This window comes from Podarcis tiliguerta (genome assembly GCF_965153285.1).
Source record: "Podarcis tiliguerta genome assembly, chromosome: Z".
NCBI classification, from domain to species: Eukaryota; Metazoa; Chordata; class Lepidosauria; order Squamata; family Lacertidae; genus Podarcis; species Podarcis tiliguerta.
The window spans coordinates 30604689-30626893 of NC_139553.1; the positions used below are offsets into that span (position 1 = coordinate 30604689).

General features: G+C 42.8%; 1 protein-coding gene and 1 long non-coding RNA gene across 2 annotated transcripts; both read right to left on the bottom strand.

Annotated features, from left to right (window-relative positions):
- Positions 1-1684: 1684 nt before the first annotated feature.
- Positions 1685-22205, bottom strand: LOC310669830 (endothelin receptor type B-like). Its single transcript, XM_083424245.1, has 8 exons — positions 21932-22205; positions 18135-18670; positions 10517-10629; positions 9931-10135; positions 8566-8715; positions 7311-7444; positions 6478-6586; positions 1685-5195 (listed from the first exon to the last, which is right to left on the bottom strand). The coding sequence occupies exons 2-8, from the start codon at positions 18588-18590 to the stop codon at positions 5052-5054; spliced, it is 1311 nt and encodes a 436-aa protein (XP_083280371.1). The 5' UTR covers positions 18591-18670; positions 21932-22205; the 3' UTR covers positions 1685-5051.
- LOC310669865 lies at positions 13398-14128 on the bottom strand. The gene is made up of 2 exons (XR_014507435.1): positions 13498-14128; positions 13398-13440 (listed from the first exon to the last, which is right to left on the bottom strand). It is a non-coding gene; the product is annotated as an uncharacterized lncRNA (long non-coding RNA).

Below are 22205 nucleotides of genomic sequence, written 5' to 3' on the forward strand. Positions count from 1 at the left end.
TGGTGAGAGAGAGGATCAGCAGATGTCACTGCCTGCTTGCTCTCTGCATGGCAAGCAAGCAGATGGGAGCAGTGATGAGGGAGAGTTGCTGCAGCTCCTGGCAGTGAAGCTGTCTCATCCTCCATGGTGCCCCCTCCCTCAGTATCCACAGCCTGGAACCAGAACAGTTCACCAGTAATTGTTAACAAAGGGCTGTATCTGGTGCTCTTTGCTGGCTAGCACAATGGCTGTTGTGCTAGCAAGCGAGTGTCAGTGTTGCACAGAAGAGGAATCCAATCAGCTGTGATAGTGAAAGCTTACAACAGGGTGCACATGCAGTCTGTTGTGCAACAAAATTAACCCACAATCTGTTTATGGTTTTTCTCATGAGACAATGTTCTGGACTTCGTATGGCAGCTTAAAACATGTTCAGATAAGCCCAGCAATTACATGGTACGTGCTGAGCATACTCTCTCCTTCCCATGTCAGCCACTGGGGCTCATGGGATTGTCTGCACTATGTTTGCATTCTCCAGAGGCACACACGAGAGGGATGAATTAGATAGCAGTATGAAGTATTTAGTAGATTCCCAGGCCCATGTAACCATTAATAAGAATCCCTCTAAATCTTTCATATAGGGAAATATTTTATTCACACTGAGCTGGGAGAATGACAGGGGTATGAATGTCACCATTTGCCGTACAATTGTTCCTTCACCTACAAATTGACCAACATGGTCCTGGGGGTGGCTTGATGGTGTGCTTTGCTTATGCAGATGTTAGGTTAGGAAGCAAGCTAGACCCAGGTATTTCTGAATAATGCTCCTTCCTAGTTCTTCAAGTTAGTATTTCACATTCACTTCTGCTGAGGAGGTGACTTCTTGGAAGACTGCGACAGAGTTAACGACTTGGCAGAACTGCAGCATGGTGACTTCCTCCCTGCAAGGGTTTTCTTTTTTGTGCAAAACGGATGCAGGATAATGACTTCAAGCTGAGTGCACAACTGCTGGGAAGGGATGCGAAACCGCTCAACTAGTGGTGGCTGTTGCTCATTGCAACTGGTTGGGTGGAAAGGATGGAGCCCAACAGCAGGTGGAGCCAGAACCAACAGCAGGCAGATATGACAATTTCTAGTTTCCTCCCCATCCAGCTTAATTTTGCAAGGGGAACACCAAGGCTAAGAAGGAGGAAGCACAAAGCCAGAGCCACCCGCTGAATTGGCTGCAAGTAAGAAAGCAGGTTGAGTTTGTGAGGCAGTGATCTATTTTCCCTAATGGACCAGCCTCCACTCCCCACCTTCCAGATGTATTTCTCCCTCTTTGGGAGAGATGTATCTGAGGCAGTGCAACCCAGCACCCAGTTCTCTGACCCAACCAGCCAGCATTCCATGGCCACTTTGTATACTATTTGTGTTGAACACTCTCTTCTTTGGGTGCTCCTGCCTCAGGTCCCCTAACCTCACATTCTGTACTTTTGTAAAGCTTGGAGTTCCTGACATCTGTGGGTACCTCCTTGCAGAATAAATGGTGCTATTTTCAGCTAGTTATGCAAAAGCCCTTGCTCCCAGCCATCACAAACAGACAAATAGAATAAATTATATCCAGGCAACTAGGAAGTGGTTGGCTTATAGTATGGCTGGGGATGGCTAAGGCCTTCTGCCATTACTACTAATGCTTGCAACTGCCAGCATATTAGCCAGAAAAAAGTTTGAGGCACAGTCAATGAACTTTTAATTGAAATTCAGCATAATGTATATCGCGGCTACATATGCTACAGAATAAAATGACAACCCAAAATTATGATGCGTTCATTCTGTTGCAAAGAAATCCTTTTCAAAAAACTTGGAAAAGGAGGCCCGGGTGTGGTGCTGATCACCAGCACATGAGTTGATCACATTCACAAATGTAACAGGTTCAAATCTCATTGGTAGCCTTGAACATCTATCTACCTGATGCGAATGGAAACCAGTCATATTGTAGCAAATTACAGCTGCTTGTCATTCTTAAATCACAGCACTATCTTTTCTAGCAGAAGCTTAGGAATTTCTCCAACGAAATCCTACTCTGAGTAGGCCAACTGAAATTACTGGAGCTAAATTAGCTGTGTCCATTAATTTCTATGGGTCAGCTTCACTGGATACAGCCCTTAAGAGTTTACTTGTACTGTGATTATATGAACTCATTATATATAACTCAGAAGCAAATCCCACTGAGTTAAATGCTAAATTGGAATAGGACGGAAGACTTAATCTCGAATAGATTCTGTAACTGTTTCACAGTTACCTTATTGAAGTCCGAAAGCTTACATGGTTTTCTGTACAATATATAATATATACATGCATGAGAGATAAGCTACTGTCTACACAAACACATTCACATAGGTAAGCACTGAAACACCAGCAGGCTAGCAAAATCCAAAATAAAGAAGACTGAGCTATCTTCAGAGCCAAGTAGTCCAGGAGAAGAGGTGAAAAGAAGCTGATGAAACAAAATGGCTATGGTGGATCACAAAAGCATTCCCATTCCAATCTCATATTTTGCTTTCTTCAGCTCACAATAAGTGATGTCACATATGCAGAGCAGCATTCAACTAAGTTTTACTCAGAGTAGATCCATTGAAATGAATGGACATAATTAAATTACATATGTTCATTTCAATAGAGCCACTCTGAGTAAAACATACAGTGGTACCTTTGAAGTTGAACAGAATCCGTTCCGGAGGTCCGTTTGACTTCCAAAACATTCAGAAACCAAAGTGCAGCTTCTGATTGGCTGCAGGAAGCTCCTGCAGCCAATTGGAAGCCCCGTCGGATGTTCAGCTTCCAAAAATAGTTCTCAAACCAGAACAGTCACTGGTTTGCAGCATTCGGGAGCCAAAACATTTGAGAACTAAGGTGTTAGAAAACCAAGGTACGACAGTATTTGAATACCACCCATATTCTGGAAGTGATGACACAGTAGGTGGAGCACTGGTATTGTCCATGTGTATATGATCAACTCCCGCCCGGAAACCTATGCCCCCACCGTGGAAGGACATGTGGATCCAGAATTGGTCTCCACAGTCACTTACAGACTCACTTGTTTATGGAAGACAATCCTACTTGGCTACAAGTGATTGCCAAAGAAGAAGAATGGGAGGAACCTTTTCCAGCCTTAGGACCACATTCCGTCTTGGCCAACCTTCCAAGGCCTACATGCCAGGAGTGGGTGGGGCCAGAGACAAAAGTGGGTGGAGCAACAGATAATGATTGCAGTCAGCTATATTGGAATCAGAGGTTTTCTATACATTCATGCAACTCTGTCTTCCATCGAAAAGGCAGTACAATAGTCCAAGGACACATTTTCTAACCTCAAGTTAAGTTCTCCTTATTTACATATCAGTTAGCATTTTAAAAAAAAGTCTGCATGAAAATTCATCTGCATTTCATTGTGAATTTCTGCTCATATACACATATTTGTAAGCAATCTTGCTTGATACACACATGTTTTGCAAAGCAATTCCCATTAATGTAACACATGTTTGTATGCTATTGTCATGTTTATGGGTGTGTGTTAAATTAAATGTGGGTGAAAAACTGCAAAATTTAAAGACTTGCCAATATTGTGAAGGAGGGCTGAGTTTCAGTTCACCTACTGTTTCAGAAAGTATGAATCAAGTAAGTTTGCCTTTAAATGAGAACGAAATCAAATTTCTCCCTCATCCCTACCTGCACATGTGCAAGATAGAAACCTGGGAGTGTAGGAATGACTAGGGGTGAAAGGGGGAAGTAGGAGAGGCACGGGCCATAGCAGGAAATCTACCACCACTTCACCCCAATCCGTAGCCACACAGTCTGCTCTGCTACGGATAGGAATGGAAATAACTCTCAGTTTTAGTTCTTTCACTTTCTCATTTTTCCCATCTTAAGTTCAGTTTCCCACATTTATGCAGCAATTTGCAAAAATCTTTTCCAAAAGAATTCTCATGAAATTCCTTCAGTGTATTAGTGCCTAATAAAAACATTTTTGCCTTCGGTTTTGACTAACACATGCATTTTTTATGTTATCTTCACTAATATATTCAATTTCTATGCACACTGCCCCCCTGATACATGCATTTTTGTAAACATTCTTTGGCTGCAGAACTGACTTGAGAATCTGGACACATGCAAATTCAGAAGGACAGCTATGTTTTGGTTCTCATACTGCTTCAGATGTTGTGAATTTGATAGATTTGGCTTTAAACATGACTTGAATAAGATTTCTCTCCCTCCCATCCCTAGCTACAGATCTACCCACCCGGCTTTAGGCAAGAGGGAGAAGGGAATTTGCTATATTGTCCAGTTCCTTTCCAGCATTCTGTCCCTTCCAGAACCACATCCCTTCTGTTTTCCTGTTCTCCATGTCCTCCCTCTCTCCAACTGTGCCCTTATTTGATATCCAGGGAAAATTGGAACCTAATACATCAACTGCATCTTTGGGTGCAGAATCTTTTTCAGCTTAAGGGCCACATTTACCAGTAGGCAACCTTACAGGGGCCACATGCAAATGGGCAGCAAAAGTGGGCAGAACAATGAATTTGACTCTTACCTTTGTACAGTAGGCTACTTTCCAGCTACGCATGTTTAAAAGGTTTCGCACACTCACCCCTACTCATCTCTCTCTTCATACAGGCAGGTAAGGAGCGCAATCACAGTTCATTCAGGGACTCAGTCTCAGCAGGCAAAAGCTGCCAAGGAGGGTGCAAAGCAAGGCTGTTGGGGTGTGTAGCATGGGAGAGCATCAGCAACCAGCCAGAGAGGCCCAAATTTCCCCACCTCTAGACTATAAGCGCCTATGGTCTGCTCCAACCTGCCATTTATTTTTATGAAGGATTCTGCTGTTTAGAAAGAGAAAGATTCATTAATTGGGTGGGGTTAAGGAACTAATAAGGGGCTAAGGAACATCAGGTGAGCAAGACCTTTTCAAAGGGCTGGGTGGTGAAACTGCCAGTTCCTTCCAGAATAAAGCAGAGAAGTTGAAGAGGAACCACAAGGAAAATCAGGCTGGCCATCTCCATAGTCCTGGTGGACCCTCCTCTTCTTTATCACCTTGTCTACGAAGAGCTGTACTTCAGGTGGGAGCTGCTCCGGTCGAGGCCCAATTCTTGCCCGTTGGCTTTCCACTTCCCAACAGAGCCCTTGTCATCTGTTGGTGCAATGCCAAGAGCTGGTCTCTGGCACCAGCAACAAAGGCATGACTATGAGAAAGAAACCAGAGATGTTTAGGGCTTCTGAAGAACCACCCTACACCACAGCCCTAGGAAGATGACAAACCTGCAGGGTATGGTGGCTAGAGTGTTGGACCAGGATCAAATAGCCGCTCATCCATGAAGCTCAGTGGATGATATTGGGCCTGTCACTGTCTCCTTAGTCTAGCTTACCTCACAAGGTTGTTGTGAGGATAAAATGAGGAGTGGGAGAACCATAGATGCCAACATGAGCTGTTTGGGAGGAGAAAAGGTTGGGCTGAAAATGTAATGAATAAATAAAGGCTCTGCCAAGGTCCCCATCCCAGAGAGAGGCTGGGACATTACTACCAACGGCAGGCCAAGATGGAGACAATATTGCATTCTGTGCTGTCCTTGAGATATTTTTCTCTGGATGTTGAAAAAATTGCAAATCTGGCTTTTTGACCTTTGGACTCAATTAACATTGTGATAAGAAAATTGTGTGCCAGTTTCAGTCCCTTGGGTTCCTCTCACTCACTGCCTCTACTGCAACAGCACTTTAATATATTTCATCTGATTAATTGTGGTGCTTATTTGTTAAAAGGGTTATATATTATTTTATTGTGGATTTTATTGTTGATCTTTGCCTTAGACATTTTTTTAAATGGAAAGGCAGGTCATAAATGCAACAAATAAAAATCCTAAGAGGTAAATTTAAATGTTTTTGGGTAATGTTTACTTCTGATGATACTTGTTCTGCATGTGCAAATGTATTGAAGAACAAGAACATACTGAGATGGCAGGTGTGGGAACTCTTTTGTCCTCCAGATGTAACTGAACTACAACTCCTACCAGTCCCACCAAGCATGGTCAATGCCCAGGGACAATGGTCAATGACAGTGGTACAATGGGTCAGTGCATCTGGCTGTTCATCAGAATTTTAGTGGTTTGAGCTCACCCAGAGATGGTTATGGGCAGGATTCCTGCAATGCAGGTGGTTGGAAAAGATGACCTTCAGGGTCCCATTCAACTCTACAGTTCTGTAAAATCTATGATGATGGCAGTTGTAGTTCAGCAACATCTGTTCATAATATTGTGCAGTATTTTGTTTTAATATTAATGTGTTTGGATCACAACCTGCCCTAGGGTGAAGGCTCAGTAATAAAATATAACAACAACAACAACAACAACATCTGCACTAGAGAGAGAGAATTAGCCCCAATAAAGTTTTCTCCTCCTCGTCCCAGTAACAACTTGGTTGGGGCACTTGGGCCTTTCCCATGCACCACCATAAGCACAATCCCGATCCTACCTGAAAGCAATTCTTAAACTTCCGGCTGACAAAATAGAGAGCCACGGGGTTGATGCAGGAGTTGAGTGAAGCCATATTGATGCCAAAGTAATCCATGACCAGAAGGAAGCTGAAGTGGAGAAGAGAATGGAGAGTCAGTGCTGTCAGAAGGGAGCATGATGGCAGCTGCATTTTTCAATCCTTTGACAAGTCTTACGGCCACCATCATGCAAATTTTGTAGCAAGGGCTGTGGCTGACAGCACATGCCTCATATGTCAATGGTGTGAGGTTCAACCCCCTGTTGTCTCCTCTAAATATTATCAGATAACGGGTGATTGTAAAGACCTCTGTTTGATACTCGGTAGAGCTGCTGCCTGCCAGAGTTGGCAGTGCTGGATTAAATGGGCAAATAGTATGACTTGGTATAAAGGCAACTTCCTGTGCCCTAGGAGTCTCCAGAGTTTGGCAGTGGGTTCCCAGGAGAGGTGTGGGTCAGCATAAAGTACCCAGCAATGCCAACGTTTGACACTAGTCTTGCCTGGAAATCTCAGTGATCAAAATGCATTATCAACAGCTCATGAGTAAGTCTGAAAGCCCTATATGTTGGAGGATCCCTTTATGCCTCTTGCATTCCTTCACCCTTACACCATATCACCATATGGACCACTCATACATCTTGCTTTTAGTTAAGAGTAATGTGGACAATACTGAGTTAGATGAACCAGTGGTCCAAATCAGTATGAAGTGGCTCCCTGTATTTCTAACACTGGAAATGGCCTCTTTAATTTCAGGGAGGGTAGAGATCTCTTCCACCACCAAGAAGAAAATAAGGAGCTTCTGATACTGAGCTTACCTAAGCAGTTCACACCTATCAGCATCTTGTGGACTATAAATGGTCTTCTTAAGGATCCTGCTGAGATGGAGAGGTAGCCAGCAGAGGGCGAATATCACCACAAGGCAGAACACTGTCTTGGCTACTTCCCGGCGCTGGAATACCAGCAGTCCAGTCATTGAAGTTAATGAATGAAGGAGCAACAAAAGGCAAAGATGACTTGAGCATGTGTATAATATGGTAAAGACATCAATAAATACCATCAACCCCATTCTTCACACCCAAGCCCTGTCTTTTCCTGTCTTTCTCCTCCCCATTGCTGTTTCATACCCTGGTTTCTCTGTTGTTCATCCTGCACTATTATGAGCTGAAAGTTCAGCTATTTGCTGAGTGATGTACAGAGGCAGAGACGAAGGAGTTGCTTTACTATGTTACTGTGCCCACAAATGCAGGACTTCAGACAGTTCCAGTGATTAATAATAATAATAGTTATAATAATAATAGTCCAGCCTGAAGTCTGAACTGACTCTTCCAGAAGACAAGAAGCTGTGATAGAATCTCTTTCTGGAATTATTTTTTTAAATTGCATTTATGGTCCACATTTTTCTCCATGCACAGATCCCCACCTCCTCTCTTAATCTCCACAACAACCTCATGAAAGCTAAGGAACTCTCTAACCACTGCACGATGTTAGCTCTTCAGATGACTACCATATTCTGGTATTAGGGAATATCCAGAACACCCCCAGAGTCCTGCATGCCAGGAATGGAAGAAAGGGAAGGATGTTCATATTTCACCAGTTGCATGAGGGAGACAGGCTGTCCAACCAGAAAGCCCACCTCTGTATCAGAGCATACTTCTAAAATTCAGAGGACAGGCCACTATTCATTCAGATGTTCATTCCATGGCATCACCAGCTGTGGCTCTCCACCCCAGATACAGGCAATGAGCACAGACGATGGGCAGCGGAGCCCAAACATGCCCATAGAGTCACAGGCTCCCTACTGCAATGAAAGAGATTCCAGTTAGCAGGCCATCTTCTGGGCACCTTGCACTCAACTGAGTGAGCTTCCCATAGGCACCTGGTTGACCCATGTGACAACACCAGATTGGCCTTTGGCCTGATCTACCACAGCTCGTCTTATTTTCTTATGAAAGCCACTGCCAGACAGAGCAGGCAAAGCCTAGCCATGTGGTCTGGTGGTCTGATGTCATTCCTTGTATCTAAACCAAGGAACAGGGTTTGTTCCCTTGAGCCTTGGTTGGGGGACCTCACCCGTTTCATGTGGTCGTTGAGTGCTATCCTCATGCCATTCCTCTTGCTCAGCATCTCACACGACATGAGGGAATAGAAGACGCCAGTGCAGGCCAGAGGCAGGCAGAAGTAGAAGCCAAAAAGCCACCAATCTTTCACATCCCTGTAGAACTGCAGATGGAAGGGAAGGAAGGTATGAAAGCAGCTGCCTCTCCAAGGGAGTTGTTAGCTGTTGTGTGGAGGGTGGGATTGCCTTGGGGGCTTTTGTCCCTATGCCACCTGTGGAACACATGAAGACCAGAGATGGACTGAGCCTTTGATTCCACCATGTTCTGGTTTCACTGGCATTCAGTTATTGAGCTGTTCTCTCCCCTTCCCTCCCATGATGTGCCATTGCATCCAACTGGCTATCAATGGGTACTAGCTATGATGACTATACTCCAATGCCTCCAATGTTAGAGGCAGTAATGCTTCTGAATACTAGTTGCTAGGAGCTGCAGAGGGGAGGGTGCTGTTGTGTTCAGGTTCTACTTCCGGGCATCTTGTGCACATTTGGCTGTCCACTGTGAAAAAAGGAGGCTGGACCAAATGGGGCTCCTTTGGCCTGATTTCTCCAAGAAATCAAGTGCTATTCTTATGTTCTTATGTTACGTTAACTGCATGCTATTCTGCCCTGCTCCACCTCATTGTATGCATTGTATGCATTCCCTTGGATCCGGCTGCAAGAGGCCACAGCTCTATACCTGCCATGAGCAGCCCAGGAAAAAGCAAATGGAATCATCTCATTGTATGCATTTGGGGCACACTTTTAACATAAGAAATCACACTTTGATTCAGTTTGCATTTAATGGCAAATTTACACAAGTCACATTTTCCGAAGCAATATGCAAACCAAAACACAGCCATTGTTCAAATTTCCCAATGGTCCAAATTTTAGGAATGCAGTTCTCCATCCAAATAATGCGTAAAATAATAAATAAATGCATAAACTGTAAGTGTACGCATTTGTGAAAATAGCATACAAAAATGCAGCTTGGTACCTGCCATGACCAGCTCAGGGGAAAAACAAACCAGAATCATGGAACTCTACATATGGTTGTAGAGTTGGGAGGGCCCATAAGGGTAATCCAACCTCAACCCCCACCCCCGATTTGCAACAATATTTGTATTAGGGAAAATTGCATATAAAAATGTGTAAACAAGGGGGAAATTGCACCAAAAAAAGCTGTCTATGAGAGCTGTTTTACAAAATAAGAATTCACAAGCTGATGCGGAAATGTGGGGAGCTGAATTTAAAACAAGGGAAATGAGAAGCTGTAGTTGACAGACTGGCCCACCCCTTCCCTTGGTTATTCAAATCATCTGGCTGAACAAGAGAGAACATACCGTCATGAAGCTGGATTTCTGTTCAGCGGCCAGCATGCAGACCCAGTACCTCTGTTCACGGTAATTCAGTTCCACCAAGTCAAAAGCAATGGCTTCAGGGACAGCTAGGATGATCGCCACTGCCCAGATTAGGGTCACCTCAACAGCCTTCCACACGGGGATGCCAATCCCTTGAATCCGGCTCCAAGAGGCCACAGCTCTATACCTGCCATGAGCAGCCCAGGAAAAAGCAAATGGAATCATGGAATCATAGAACTGTAGAGTTGGGAGGGACCACAAGAGTCATCTAATCCAACCTCCCTGTTGCACAGGAATCTTTTGCTCACATCTGAAAACTCCCACACAATGCATGGAGAAAATACAGCAGGGGAGTTGAAGGTGGAAGTTTCAGCCCAGCAACATCTGCAGGACCACATTCCTCCTCTAAAGACAGTGTAGCTCCACTGGGCTGAAAAGATTGTCCACCACAGTGTTGAGGGAAGATTGAACAGGGTCAATGAATCATATAGGTAGGGCTGGCTAAGTGAATGGCTGAATGGACCTAATTAACCAGGCTTGACAGGAGGCAACAAAGGTGGTCTGTTACCTGTCTATGCTGAGAGCACAGAGGCTGAGGACTGTGATGCCAACGGAGGCCTTCTGAATGAACGGCACCAATTTGCACACCTGCACACCAAAAGGCCAGTATTCTGCAAGCAGCTGAAAGAGAGGAAGCACATCATTAGCATGCCATCTCAGCGGAGAACTAGATTCTTATAACTTTGTACTCATTTCTTTGCATGTGTAGGGGCATCAGGCAAACCCATACACCAGCCTTTGACAATTTGCTGCCCACCCCCCACCCCCGGCTTTCTGGTTGCCAGGAGTACTTTTTAATGTTCAAAAATGTTCCTTGGTTGTAGTCTACAGTCCCATTCTGCACTTTCACCATTGTATCACCTCTTTCTGTTGTGTAAAGCTAACCAACAACAAAATGCTACACAAAAATGCTAAACATCCCCTCGCCCTAGTAGCAAACATGGATGGACTCAGTGGTACAGCAACTGCTCTGTACAAGATCACTTAATGAACATATAAAAATGCCTCATATAGAGTCAGACAATTGGTTTATCTAGTTTACAGATGGGGAATCTGTGGCCCTCCAGATATTTCTTCACTGCAGCTTCTAGTGCGCCTGACCATTGGCTGCTGTAGCTCTGGCTGGTGGGATTCAGAGCCCAATCACATCTGAAGTGCCACAGGCAGTAGTGAATGGGGGGAGGGGCTGTGGAGGACCAGTCACACTGGGCATCAGTCATTACTGAGTCCAACTAATAAGGTAAAGGTAAAAGGTAAAGGACCCCGGGATGGTTAAGTCCAGGCAAATGTGACTATGGGGTTGCGGCGCTCATCTCACTTTCAGGCCAAGGGAGCCGGCGTTTGTCCACAGACAGCTTTCTGGGTCATGTGGCCAGCATAACTAAACCACTTCTGGTGCAACGGGACACCGTGACGGAAGCCAGAGCGCATGGAAATGCCATTTACCTTCCCACCACAGAGGTACCTATTTATCTACTTGCACTGGCATGTTTTCGAACTTCTAGGTTGGCAGAAACTGGGACAGAGCAACAGGAGCTTTCTCCGCTGTGGGGATTTGAACCGCTGACTTTCCAATCAGCAAGCCCAAGAGGCTCAGTGGTTTAGACCAGAGTGCCACCCGCAGCCCTATGAGTCCCTATGAGTCCAACGATACCATTCTGGCTATGTGTAACCTCTTCCCTAGAAAAAAACAAATCTGCAAGTTCTCGTATGAAATGCAAGTGTTCTGCTCATGTAACAAATATGTAAAATATCAGTCAGCTGTATTCTGAAGAATGTCAGCTGAAAAGCAGAAAATAATTTCTGATCATTAGATGAATGAATTTTGGAAACAAAATAGTTATAAAGGTAAAACATCTCAGTTTTGAAAACTGTTAGAAGAATTTATGAAAGCTCTCCTTACACGTTCAGAAATGAATTGCTGGCTGAGGAAGTTCCTCTTTCCTTTTTTAAAAAGCTCTTAAATCAGTGAATCAGCTGTCTTGGAAATCTGATTACCAGACTGGTTTACTTTGAATTAGACTGGAAAGTTTTGTTTCAGTTCACGCTAAATATTAGATTACACAGATACGGCAAATAAAAAAATGTGGATTAATGAAATAAATTGCGTAACAGTTAGGATATTCCATTCAACAACCAGAATGAGATTTCCTCTTTGTGTTAGGTCCAGAACAACTTGTCCAGTTTATAGAACAGTTGCCATACAAAGCCTATTAAGACTATGAGCTTTGGTGCAGGAATGAACTTCTATGAGTATCTCAGCTTGAAGTTCTAAGCCATGGGAAACAGCTAAAATTAGCCATTCTTGGACCATAGGTGATAGCCAACATTAGTCATAGAGTAGAGTAAATGAGTCCTCAGTCCATTTCAATGGGTCTAATGGGTATGACAGGCTCCATCTGCACCATACATTTAAAGGGCTAAGATACTATTTCAGCAGTCATCGTTCCCCCCCCCCAAAAAAAACCATCCTGGGAATTGTAGTTTATTAAGGGCAAAGAGAGTTGTTACAGGACCCCCTGTTCCCCTCCCAGAACCACAATTCCCAGGGGTTTAACAATCAATCCTGTTCTCTAGGGCACTCTGGGAACTGCAGGCTTCTGCGGAGAATGGGTTCTCCCAACAGCTCTCAGCACTACACTTCCCAGGATGCTTTGGAGGGAAGCTATGGCTGTTTAAAGTTGCATGATGCTGCTTTATATGTTTAGTGCAGATGGGACCAGAATAATAATAATAATAAACCTGTTAAGTTGTGGGTGAACATATCAGACAACACAGTGATTCTTCAAACAGCTCTTGTTTATTCACAGGCCCAGAACAGAACTGGACTGAAGGGTTCAGCCAACCTGATTATATAGAGCTCCACTACAAAGCAACAGTAACAACTTGCTGTAACTATCCAATCACTGAACGTCACTTTCAATTCCTTATTTGCATATGTGGATCTGAGTGAAAACTATCTACAGTATCCCCCTGCTGGCCCAGGGTGAGAACTTCAGTACATAACAAAACCCTTCCTGCATATGGAAAGCTAATATGTCAAGGCAGGGAAAGGGATCTGCTGATCTTTATCCTTGAGATGTTAGTTTTTGGTGTGCATGGCACTTCGGAAAGCTTTCAGACATTCATTCCCACCCATTCACCCCTTAGAGAAAGAAATGGTAGCAGTCATGAATTGATTTAGAACCTTTAGACTGCTCCAGAAAAAAATTGCATGAGGGCTAGAAAAACAAACAATTCATTTGCTTATCTTCTGGGTACAGGGAGGAGGTGACAGTATTTTCATCCCTCCCATTGCAAGATCACTAGATCATGTTTGTTTTCCTTTCTGTCTAAAGGAGGGAGAGGAAGCTACTCTTCCAGACTTCCGTCCCTAGCACTGTGTGTCTTTTTCTTTGACCTGTCTAGAGACAAGATGGCAGTATGAGAGAGCTGTTTCTCTCGTACATGTTTGTTATGTTCTTTTATTTGTTTAATTAGAAGAAATACATTAGGTATGCAACAAAACCTCCACAGCTTTGCTTCTGTTACTCTGCTGAGTTTCAGGTGCTCCCATGAGCAAATGTGAGTCCACTGCACCAGGACCTATTCCTCGGGAATGCTGTGTTGATGTTCCTACGTTACTGTGATTGGAAGGTCAGAGAAGGTGCTCCTGACACCCAGCCCATGCAGGTGCTGAAGACATGGGCTGAACATGGGTGTACGGAAAGGAGGCAGACTCTGGTTGCTTGCAAGACAGGGGCTTTGAGCAGGAGCTTAGGGACAGGGTGCATGCTTTGCACGAAGAAGGCATTGACTTCAATCTCCATTATCTCCTAGCAAAGCTGGAAAAGACTCCCACCTGAAACAGAGTAAGCTGCCTTATACCAATTCAGGCAGTTAGCACATCCAGTTCAGTATTGTCTAGACTGACTATCAGTACTGCAGGGTTTCGGGCAGGAGTATCTCCTAGCACTATGTGCAGAGGCTGAGGATTGTACCTGGAGAGATGCTCTGCTACTGAAATATGTCCATTTCTCATCTGAAACCATGGAGAGTGTTATGTACTGAGTTGAATGGGATTCAAAACACAGCAGTCTGATTGGTCCTAGAACAATAGGATTCAGAATGCAGCAGTCTGATTGGTCCACAGGAGCCACCCAAGGTCACACTCCAGGTGGAAGTGAATCCGCAACCTGATTGGCCTACAGGAGAATCATGGAATTAGCCAGTCACGTGGGGCCCATTGTGTAAATAATGTACATAAAGCAGACATTCTGGGGGAACTTCCATTCCTCCTCACCACTATGAGCTGAATAAAGAGCATGAAATCCACTCTTGGCTCCGAGCATATTTCAGAGAGCTAATGCTCATCTTGGAGGGGTCACATAGCACACTTGGCACCAGTGAATCTCAGCAGGGGATCTATGGGAGTGGTCAGTGGTCAGTAAAATTATGACCATGACCATCACCGCTATTTTCAAATGGAGAAAAATTAGGGCTCACTTGAGGGCACAAAGACCTTGTGTCATCACAGCGGGCTACTTCTCAGAGTGGGCAGTAAATGCATATTTTAAAAAATAATTAATTAAAAATAATTTTTTTAATTGCTATTTTTTATTTTAAAAATGGACACATGGCACAAAACCCCTCTGGCAGCACAGTATCACAGCAGGGGGCCTATGGAAGCAGCCTCTAAAAAACGTTATTTTAAAAAATGAAAAATAAATAAAATGGGGCCAGGCCTGGGGGGCATAAAAAACCTTTGGCATCATGGCATCACAACAGTGATCCACAAAAACAATAGAATTAATTGTTAGTGAAAATAGCATACAAAAATGCATTATGGGTTTTTTTTTGGGGGGGGAGTGTATTTTAGGAGAAATGCTGATGAGTTTCCTTGAAGATTGTTCTTTTAAAAATAAATAAATTGCAGACTGATGAAGAAATGCATCTGAACTCAATTTAAGACTTGAAAACTGAAAAAGTAAGAAACAGAGAGAAAGTGAAAAATATTTAGTTATCCCTAGGCTGCATAAAAAATGCAGAACTAAGTGAGAACTCCTACTTCCTGTGATCTGGACGCTACGTTTCAGTTAATTCAATCTACAATTGCTGCTTCTATTTTGTATACATAGGTAACTCGGGTTACATACGCTTCAGGTTACAGATGCTTCAGGTTACAGACTCAGCTAACCCAGAAATACTACCTCGGGTTAAGAACTTTGCTTCAGGATGAGAACAGAAATCGTGGGGTGGCGGCGGGGCAGCAGCGGGAGACCCCATTAGCTAAAGTGGTACCTCAGGTTAAGAACAGTTTCAGGTTAAGAACGGACCTCTGGAATGAATTAAGTTCTTAACCCAAGGTACCACTGTATTGTGAACTGCTTCCATCTCCTTCATGGGAAATTGGCAGAGAAATTAAAGATCTAACTTAATCTCATCTTTTCTCTTTCATAAAACCACTCCTTTCTTCTTTAACGTAGGGAAGATTTTGTTCAACTTTCTGTTCCTTCTCTCTGTCAGTCAAGGGATGTACAAAGGCCTCTGCATCTAGAAATAGAGAAGAGGGCAGTTCTTGGGAAGGCCCATAGCTTAGTGGTTACAGCATCCGCCTTGCAAGCAGAAGGCTGCAGGTTCAATCCCTGACATCTTCAGGTAGGGTTGGGAGAGACTCCTGACTGAACCCCTGGAAAGATCCTGCCAGTCATTGTAGACAATACTAAGCAAGATGAACCAAAGGTCAGATTGTATAAGCTGTTGCTGCTGTACCAATTTCAGAGAAGGCAAGCAGGAGTAGCAGCCCTTTCAAAACAAAGTCCCCATGAAGGAGACCCTACACTCACATGCCATGTGTCCACAACTGTTCTGGCTCCTCACCAAGGCACCTCCTGATTAATTGTAATCAGGAGGTGCCTTGGCTAACATCCAAAACAACTTGAAATATCCAAGTCAGCCTGCACAAACAGTTACATCTCACATAAATATTTTGCACTGGAGGCTTCCCTGCTGAGTACATGCGAAAGCCGAGTTTTGCTGCTTCTCTGACATCTGACCAACTTCTGGCTCTCAGATGCAAAACAGTAGCTTGATTGTGTCCTCAGCTGCAGGGCTAAGAAAGGAGTTCAAAGAGGGATGCTTCTGCTTGGAAGTAAACACCAAGCTTTCCTAAATGCTTCTGAACTGCCCATCTCTGCACCATTGTGGAGTAGAGAATTTTGGATTTTGGACTGGGGTTTCCTAAACTTGTGTCTCCAGCTGTTTGTGGACTACAATTCCCACCATCCCTAGCGAGCAGGATGAGTAGCCAGGGATGATGGGAATTGTAGTCCAAAAACAGCTGGAGACCCAAGTTTGGGAAGCCCTGCTCTGGACTTATTGGCCATATTAGGGGGTGGGGCAAGGAAAGTCCTCTTTAAATGGTAATGTGTACATGACTTCAATTATCTGTTAATGGTCACTCTATACCATTTCAGAGAAAGGGGGAGTTATCCAGTGTCTAAATGTTCCCCCAAATAAATTACTCTCAAAACAGTAAAAAACTGCTGTGCTTGTGTCTTCCCCAACATGCGGCAAGCACTTATAGCTCATAAGAAAAGAGGACACAAATTTACATAATATGAGGGTACAGATGGGCATATCTTCCAATTTTGGTTTCTCTCAGTTTGTTTTTCCAATTGTATCTGCAGTTCTCCAAACTTCCACATAAGTTTGTTATGGGGGGGGGGAGTCATGAAAATTCATCAGCATTTCAGTGCAAATTTCTGCCCGCATAGCCTCCACAACTTGGAATAATTTTGATTAGCACAGTTTTGATTAGCATACACATTTTTTACAATATCCTCAAATATAATTTTTTTAAAAATGTTATTTTCTACAACGTGCTTTTTCATGCATGCTTTATTATAGTATATGCATTCTTAGACACACTGTTGGACTGAAGAACTGCACTGCTAAATTTGGAGCATTCCTAAGGATGCCTGTGTTACAGTTTCAGAAAGTATTAATTAGGTAGGTTCACCTTAAAAACTGAGCCAAATCAAATTTCTTCCCTATTCCTCATGTTACCCAAAAGAGAAGCATCTTTTAGTGTTGCATGCTACCCCTAAAATAGTGTTCTAATAACCCTCACAATTAGGTCATGCAGAGTGGGGATGAGTGTGCTTGCTCTGAACCTTGCACCAACTGTGATTCATGATCAGGGAGGCAAATATATATAGCAGACAACCTGTTCTGCTCATGGAGGATTTCCTTGTGCAACCTAGAACACTATGAGATCCAGGTTTCCAAATCTGCATGGGGACCCTCAGGGACAGAAAAGTCTTCCTGTATCAGAAGTTTTCCTTTCTATGTGGGGCTACCTTTGAAGGTGACCCAGAAATTACAATTAATGCAGAATGCAACAGCTAGACTGGTGACTGGGAGTAGCTGCCGAGACTATATTACACTGCTCCTGAAAGACCAACATTGACTCCCAGTAGGTTTCAGAGCACAATTGAAAGTGTTGGTGCTGACCTTTAAAGCACTAAATGACCTTGGCCCAGTATACCTGAAGGAGCGTCTCCACCCCCATCGTTCAGCCTGGACACTGAGGTCCAGCGCCAAGGGCCTTCTGGCGGTTCCCTCACTGAGAGAAGTGAGGTTACAGGGAACCAGGCAGAGGGCCTTCTCAGCAGTGGTGTCCGCCCTGTGGAATGACCTCCCACCAGGTGTCAAGGAAATAAACAACTATATGACTTTTAGAACACATCTGAAGGCAGCCCTATTTAGGGAAGTTTTTAATGTTTGATGTTTTATTGTGTTTTTAATATCCACCCAGAGTGGCTGGGGAGGCCTGGCCTGATGGGTGGGGTATAAGTAATGAATTATTATTATTATTATTATTATTATTATTCCAAGTTGTGGAGGCTAACAAGAATGGGAATGATGGGCCTCATCTCCCACTCACCCTCCTTGCACAAGGGATTGAAATGCGTGGATAGGTCCCATCTTCAGCCTAGTATATATGGCAGTCACCTAACTCGTTGTCACTGTTTATTGCTGAAGAGTCTTGATTCCCCACGCACTGCATTGCAATGATATAATAAACTCATCCAAACTTGGGTGTTTTCTTCCTCTTCCCCAACCCTGGCCAAGAGGGGCCTTACCTTATATACATTGATGGGCAAGGCAATGAGAATGTAGAGCAGATCCCCAAGAGCCAGGCTGGCAATGAGGACGTTAGGCCCATTCCTCATGCATTTGTTCTTGTAGATGATCCTCAGGAGAGTGGAATTCCCAATGATGCCCACAATGAAGATAGTGCAAGACACAAACGTGTTAATGTACTTGAAGGCCTGTCGGATTTCTGTCGGCTTAGCACACTTGACTGACAGCTGTGGGCCCTCTGTGATGGCATCTCCAATAAGGTTGCCTGAATGGTTGGCGGTGGCTCTGGAGTTTGTAAATATTCCAGGCTGAATGAGACTGTAAGCTTTATCTTGATCCAGAACCTCAAAGGGGATGGGGGTATTCCTGAAGCTCACGGCTGTCTGACTGGAGACTCTCAGGATGAGGCAGGCCAGGCAATAGGCCAGAACAGGTAAAGTAGAAAACTTGCCCATTGTGATGGAAAGCTTAAAGCTCAGCCAAAGTTTTGAGTCTGTTGGTGGGACCTGGAGCTAAAGATCTTTCCTGATCTTGCCTGTGGAAGGAAGATAAGGATGAGTTCTCTGAGTTACAGGAGAGGAGAGAAACAGTGATATTGAAACAGTTACTCTGCATGAATTTCCCTGGGACTGATTATTGTTCATATAGGGCTGGGATAGAGAACCTGTGTCCTTCCAGATGTTCATAAAATCGTAGAATTGTAGAGCTGGAAGGAACCAAGAGGTTCAACTAGTCCAACCCCCTGCAATGCAGGAATCTTCCACCCAATGTGGCATTCAAACCCATGACTCTAAGATTAAGAGTCTCATGCTCTATCATCTGAGCTATTTATTCATCACTGTTTGACTCCAAGTGCCATCAGCCCCAGTCAGTATGGCTGATGGTCAGGAGTGATGGGAGTTGTAGCCCAACCAAACCTGAGAGAGTCATATGTTCCCCATCCCTGCTTTAGGGTGTGACAAAGACTTAGGGAAATGGAAGAGACAAAAATTCTGTCTCCTTTCTGTAGCTACCATGAAAATGAGAGACACAACCCGAAAAAGCAAAAAAGAAAAAGAGGTCTATCTCTATCTATCTATCTATCTATCTATCTATCTATCTATCTATCTATCATCTACCTATCTATATCTATCTATCTATCATCTATCTATCATCTACCTATCATCTATCATCTATCTATATCTATCTATCTATCTATCTATCTATCTATATCTATCTATCTATCATCATCTATCTCTATCTATATCTATCATCATCTATCTATCATCTATATCTATCATCTATCTATCTATCTACCATCTATCTATCTATCTATCTATCTATCTATCTATCATCTATCTAATCTATCTATCTATCTATCATCTATCTATCTATCTATCTATCATCTACCTATCTATCATCTATCTATCATCTATCATCTATCTATCTATCATCTACCTATCTATCATCTATCTATCTATCTATCATCTATCTATCTATCTATCTATCTATCTATCTATCTATCTATCTATCTATCTCTATCTATCATCTATCTATCTATCATCTATCTATATCTATCTATCATCTATCTATCTATCTATCTATCTATCTATATCTATCATCTATCTATATCTATCATCTATCTATCATCTATCTATCATCTATCTATCTACCATCTACCTATATCTATCTATATCTATCTATCTATCTATCTATCATCTATCTATCTATCTATCTATCTATCTATCTATCTATCTATCATCTATATCATCTATCATCTATCTATCTATCTATCTATCTATCATCTATCTATCATCTATCATCTATCTATCTATCTCTATCATCTATCTATCTATCTATCTATCTATCTATCTATCTATCTATCTACCATCTATACCATCTATCTGTGCATCTGCATAAATCTGTCTATATCCATCTATCTATATCTATCTATCTGTGCATCTGCATAAATCTACAAGGGTAATTTTCAGTTCACTGAAACTGCCTGTAATTTATTTATTTAAATATTTTATAAACCACTTAATTGCAATCATCTCTAAGTGGTGTATAAGAAGCTCATTGGAAAGAAAAGTGTGCTAAAACTATGAAATCAAAGTTCAGTTAAAATGTCTGTTGGACAACCAGTGACCAGCTTTTTATTTATTTATTAATCTTCAGTCCATCTAGGCCAGGGGTTAGCAAACTTTTTCAGCAGGGGGCCGGTCTACTGTCCCTCAGACCTTGTGGGGGGCCGGACTATATTTTGGAGGAAAAAAATATTAACAAATTCCTATGCCCCACAAATAATCCAAAGATGCATTTTAAATAAAAGGACACATTCTACTCATGTAAAAACACTCTGAATCCCGCACCGTCCACGGGCCGGATTTAGAAGGCCAGTGGGTCAGATCCAGCCCCCGGGCCTTAGTTTGCCTACCCATGATCTAGGCATTGCCCATACAGGCTGGTAGCATCTCTCCATGGTTCCAAGCTGAGAACATTCCCAGCCCTACTTAAAGACACTGGGGACCTTCTGCATGCAAAGCAGATGCTCTGCTACTGAGCTATGGTCCTCCCTGTTGACAGGATCACTGATGCTTGGGACTGAACCTGCGGTACTGCTCATGCCGTGAGTTACTGCTCCTTGCCATGTATGTATGTATGTACCGGTATGTATGTATACATTGAACAGGGATGCATACCATATTTTTCCTACAAAAGTGCTGCTAGGAATGTACAAATCTGCCAATTTTTGTTTCTCTTAGTCTTTTAATTTTCTAATATTCAGCACAGTACGATTTCCTGCATTTCCACAACATACATATATAAAATATAATGTGGTTTTGTATTTCTCTCTCTCTCCCTCATCCCCTCTCCCTCACACACTCCCTCAATATAGGTTTTCTTGCACACATTTTCTTTTGTTAGATAACTGCATCACAAAAATTGGAGGAGTATATATTTTGAAGGATAGCTATGCTGCGGTTTGCATTTTATATTGGAAAGTGAAAAATTGGAACGCTTGCATTAAAATGAGAACTGAACCAATTTCTCCACCATTCCCAATCCACACAGAACCCCCATTCATTTTTAAAGCATATTGGCAGTAGGCCTTCATTTTGAAAAGCTCTTTTTTTAACCCTGCCCCCAATTACAGATGGTTTCATTCAGCTACCAGAAAAGACACACTGTCAAACTCCATCCATAATTAGGACTGGAGAGTGTATCAATTTCAGTTTCCCATCCCACATTTTTTCTTCTCTGCATTGCTGTATCAGTTTGTGAATTTGTTCATACAAGTCCTCATGAAAATTCATCAGCATTTGGGTGCAAATTTCTCCTCATATACACATTTTTGTATGCAATTTAACCTAATATTGTTATTATTGCAAAGCAGTTTCCCTAATTTGAGTACTTTCATGACTATATACATTTTATTGAAAACTTTACCATCTTGGTACACATTACTTGGATGGATAACTGCACTGCAAAATGCAGAGAAGTGTAAATTTTGAAGGATGGTAGTGTTTCGGTTCATGTATTGTTTGGGAAAGATTCACCTTTAATTGCAGATTGAATCATATTTCTCCTCCATTCTAAGCCACAATATTAGATATTTGTAAAGGATAGGACACTTAAAATATATTGTTGTTGTTGTTTAGTCATTTAGTCGTGTCCGACTCTTCATGACCCCATGGACTAGAGCACGCCAGGCACTCCTGTCTTCCACTTAAAATATATACAGGCTGTTAAAAAAGAATATCCTGCAGGCATAACAACCCTAAGATAATTATCTGCCCTAAAAATATTCAGTTACCTTCCCAGTCCTTTTGAAGGAGGAATCCCTCTGTGTTGGTTGCATTCACACCAAGGAACCCTTTCACCAAGGAGAGTTATCCAACAAAGTGAGCTGGGTGGTTTTGGAAATCAGAGGAGTTTGGATCCAGCCATTTCCCAAAACTGATGCAATGAAGATGCTGCTCAGCCTGGATGTATGCCCTCCTAAGAGTTTGATGAAAAGTTTCAAAAAAGGAATGGGCTGTAATTATAGAGGACCTAAGGCCTGTCCCTCCTCTGTGTTGGCTCGGCAG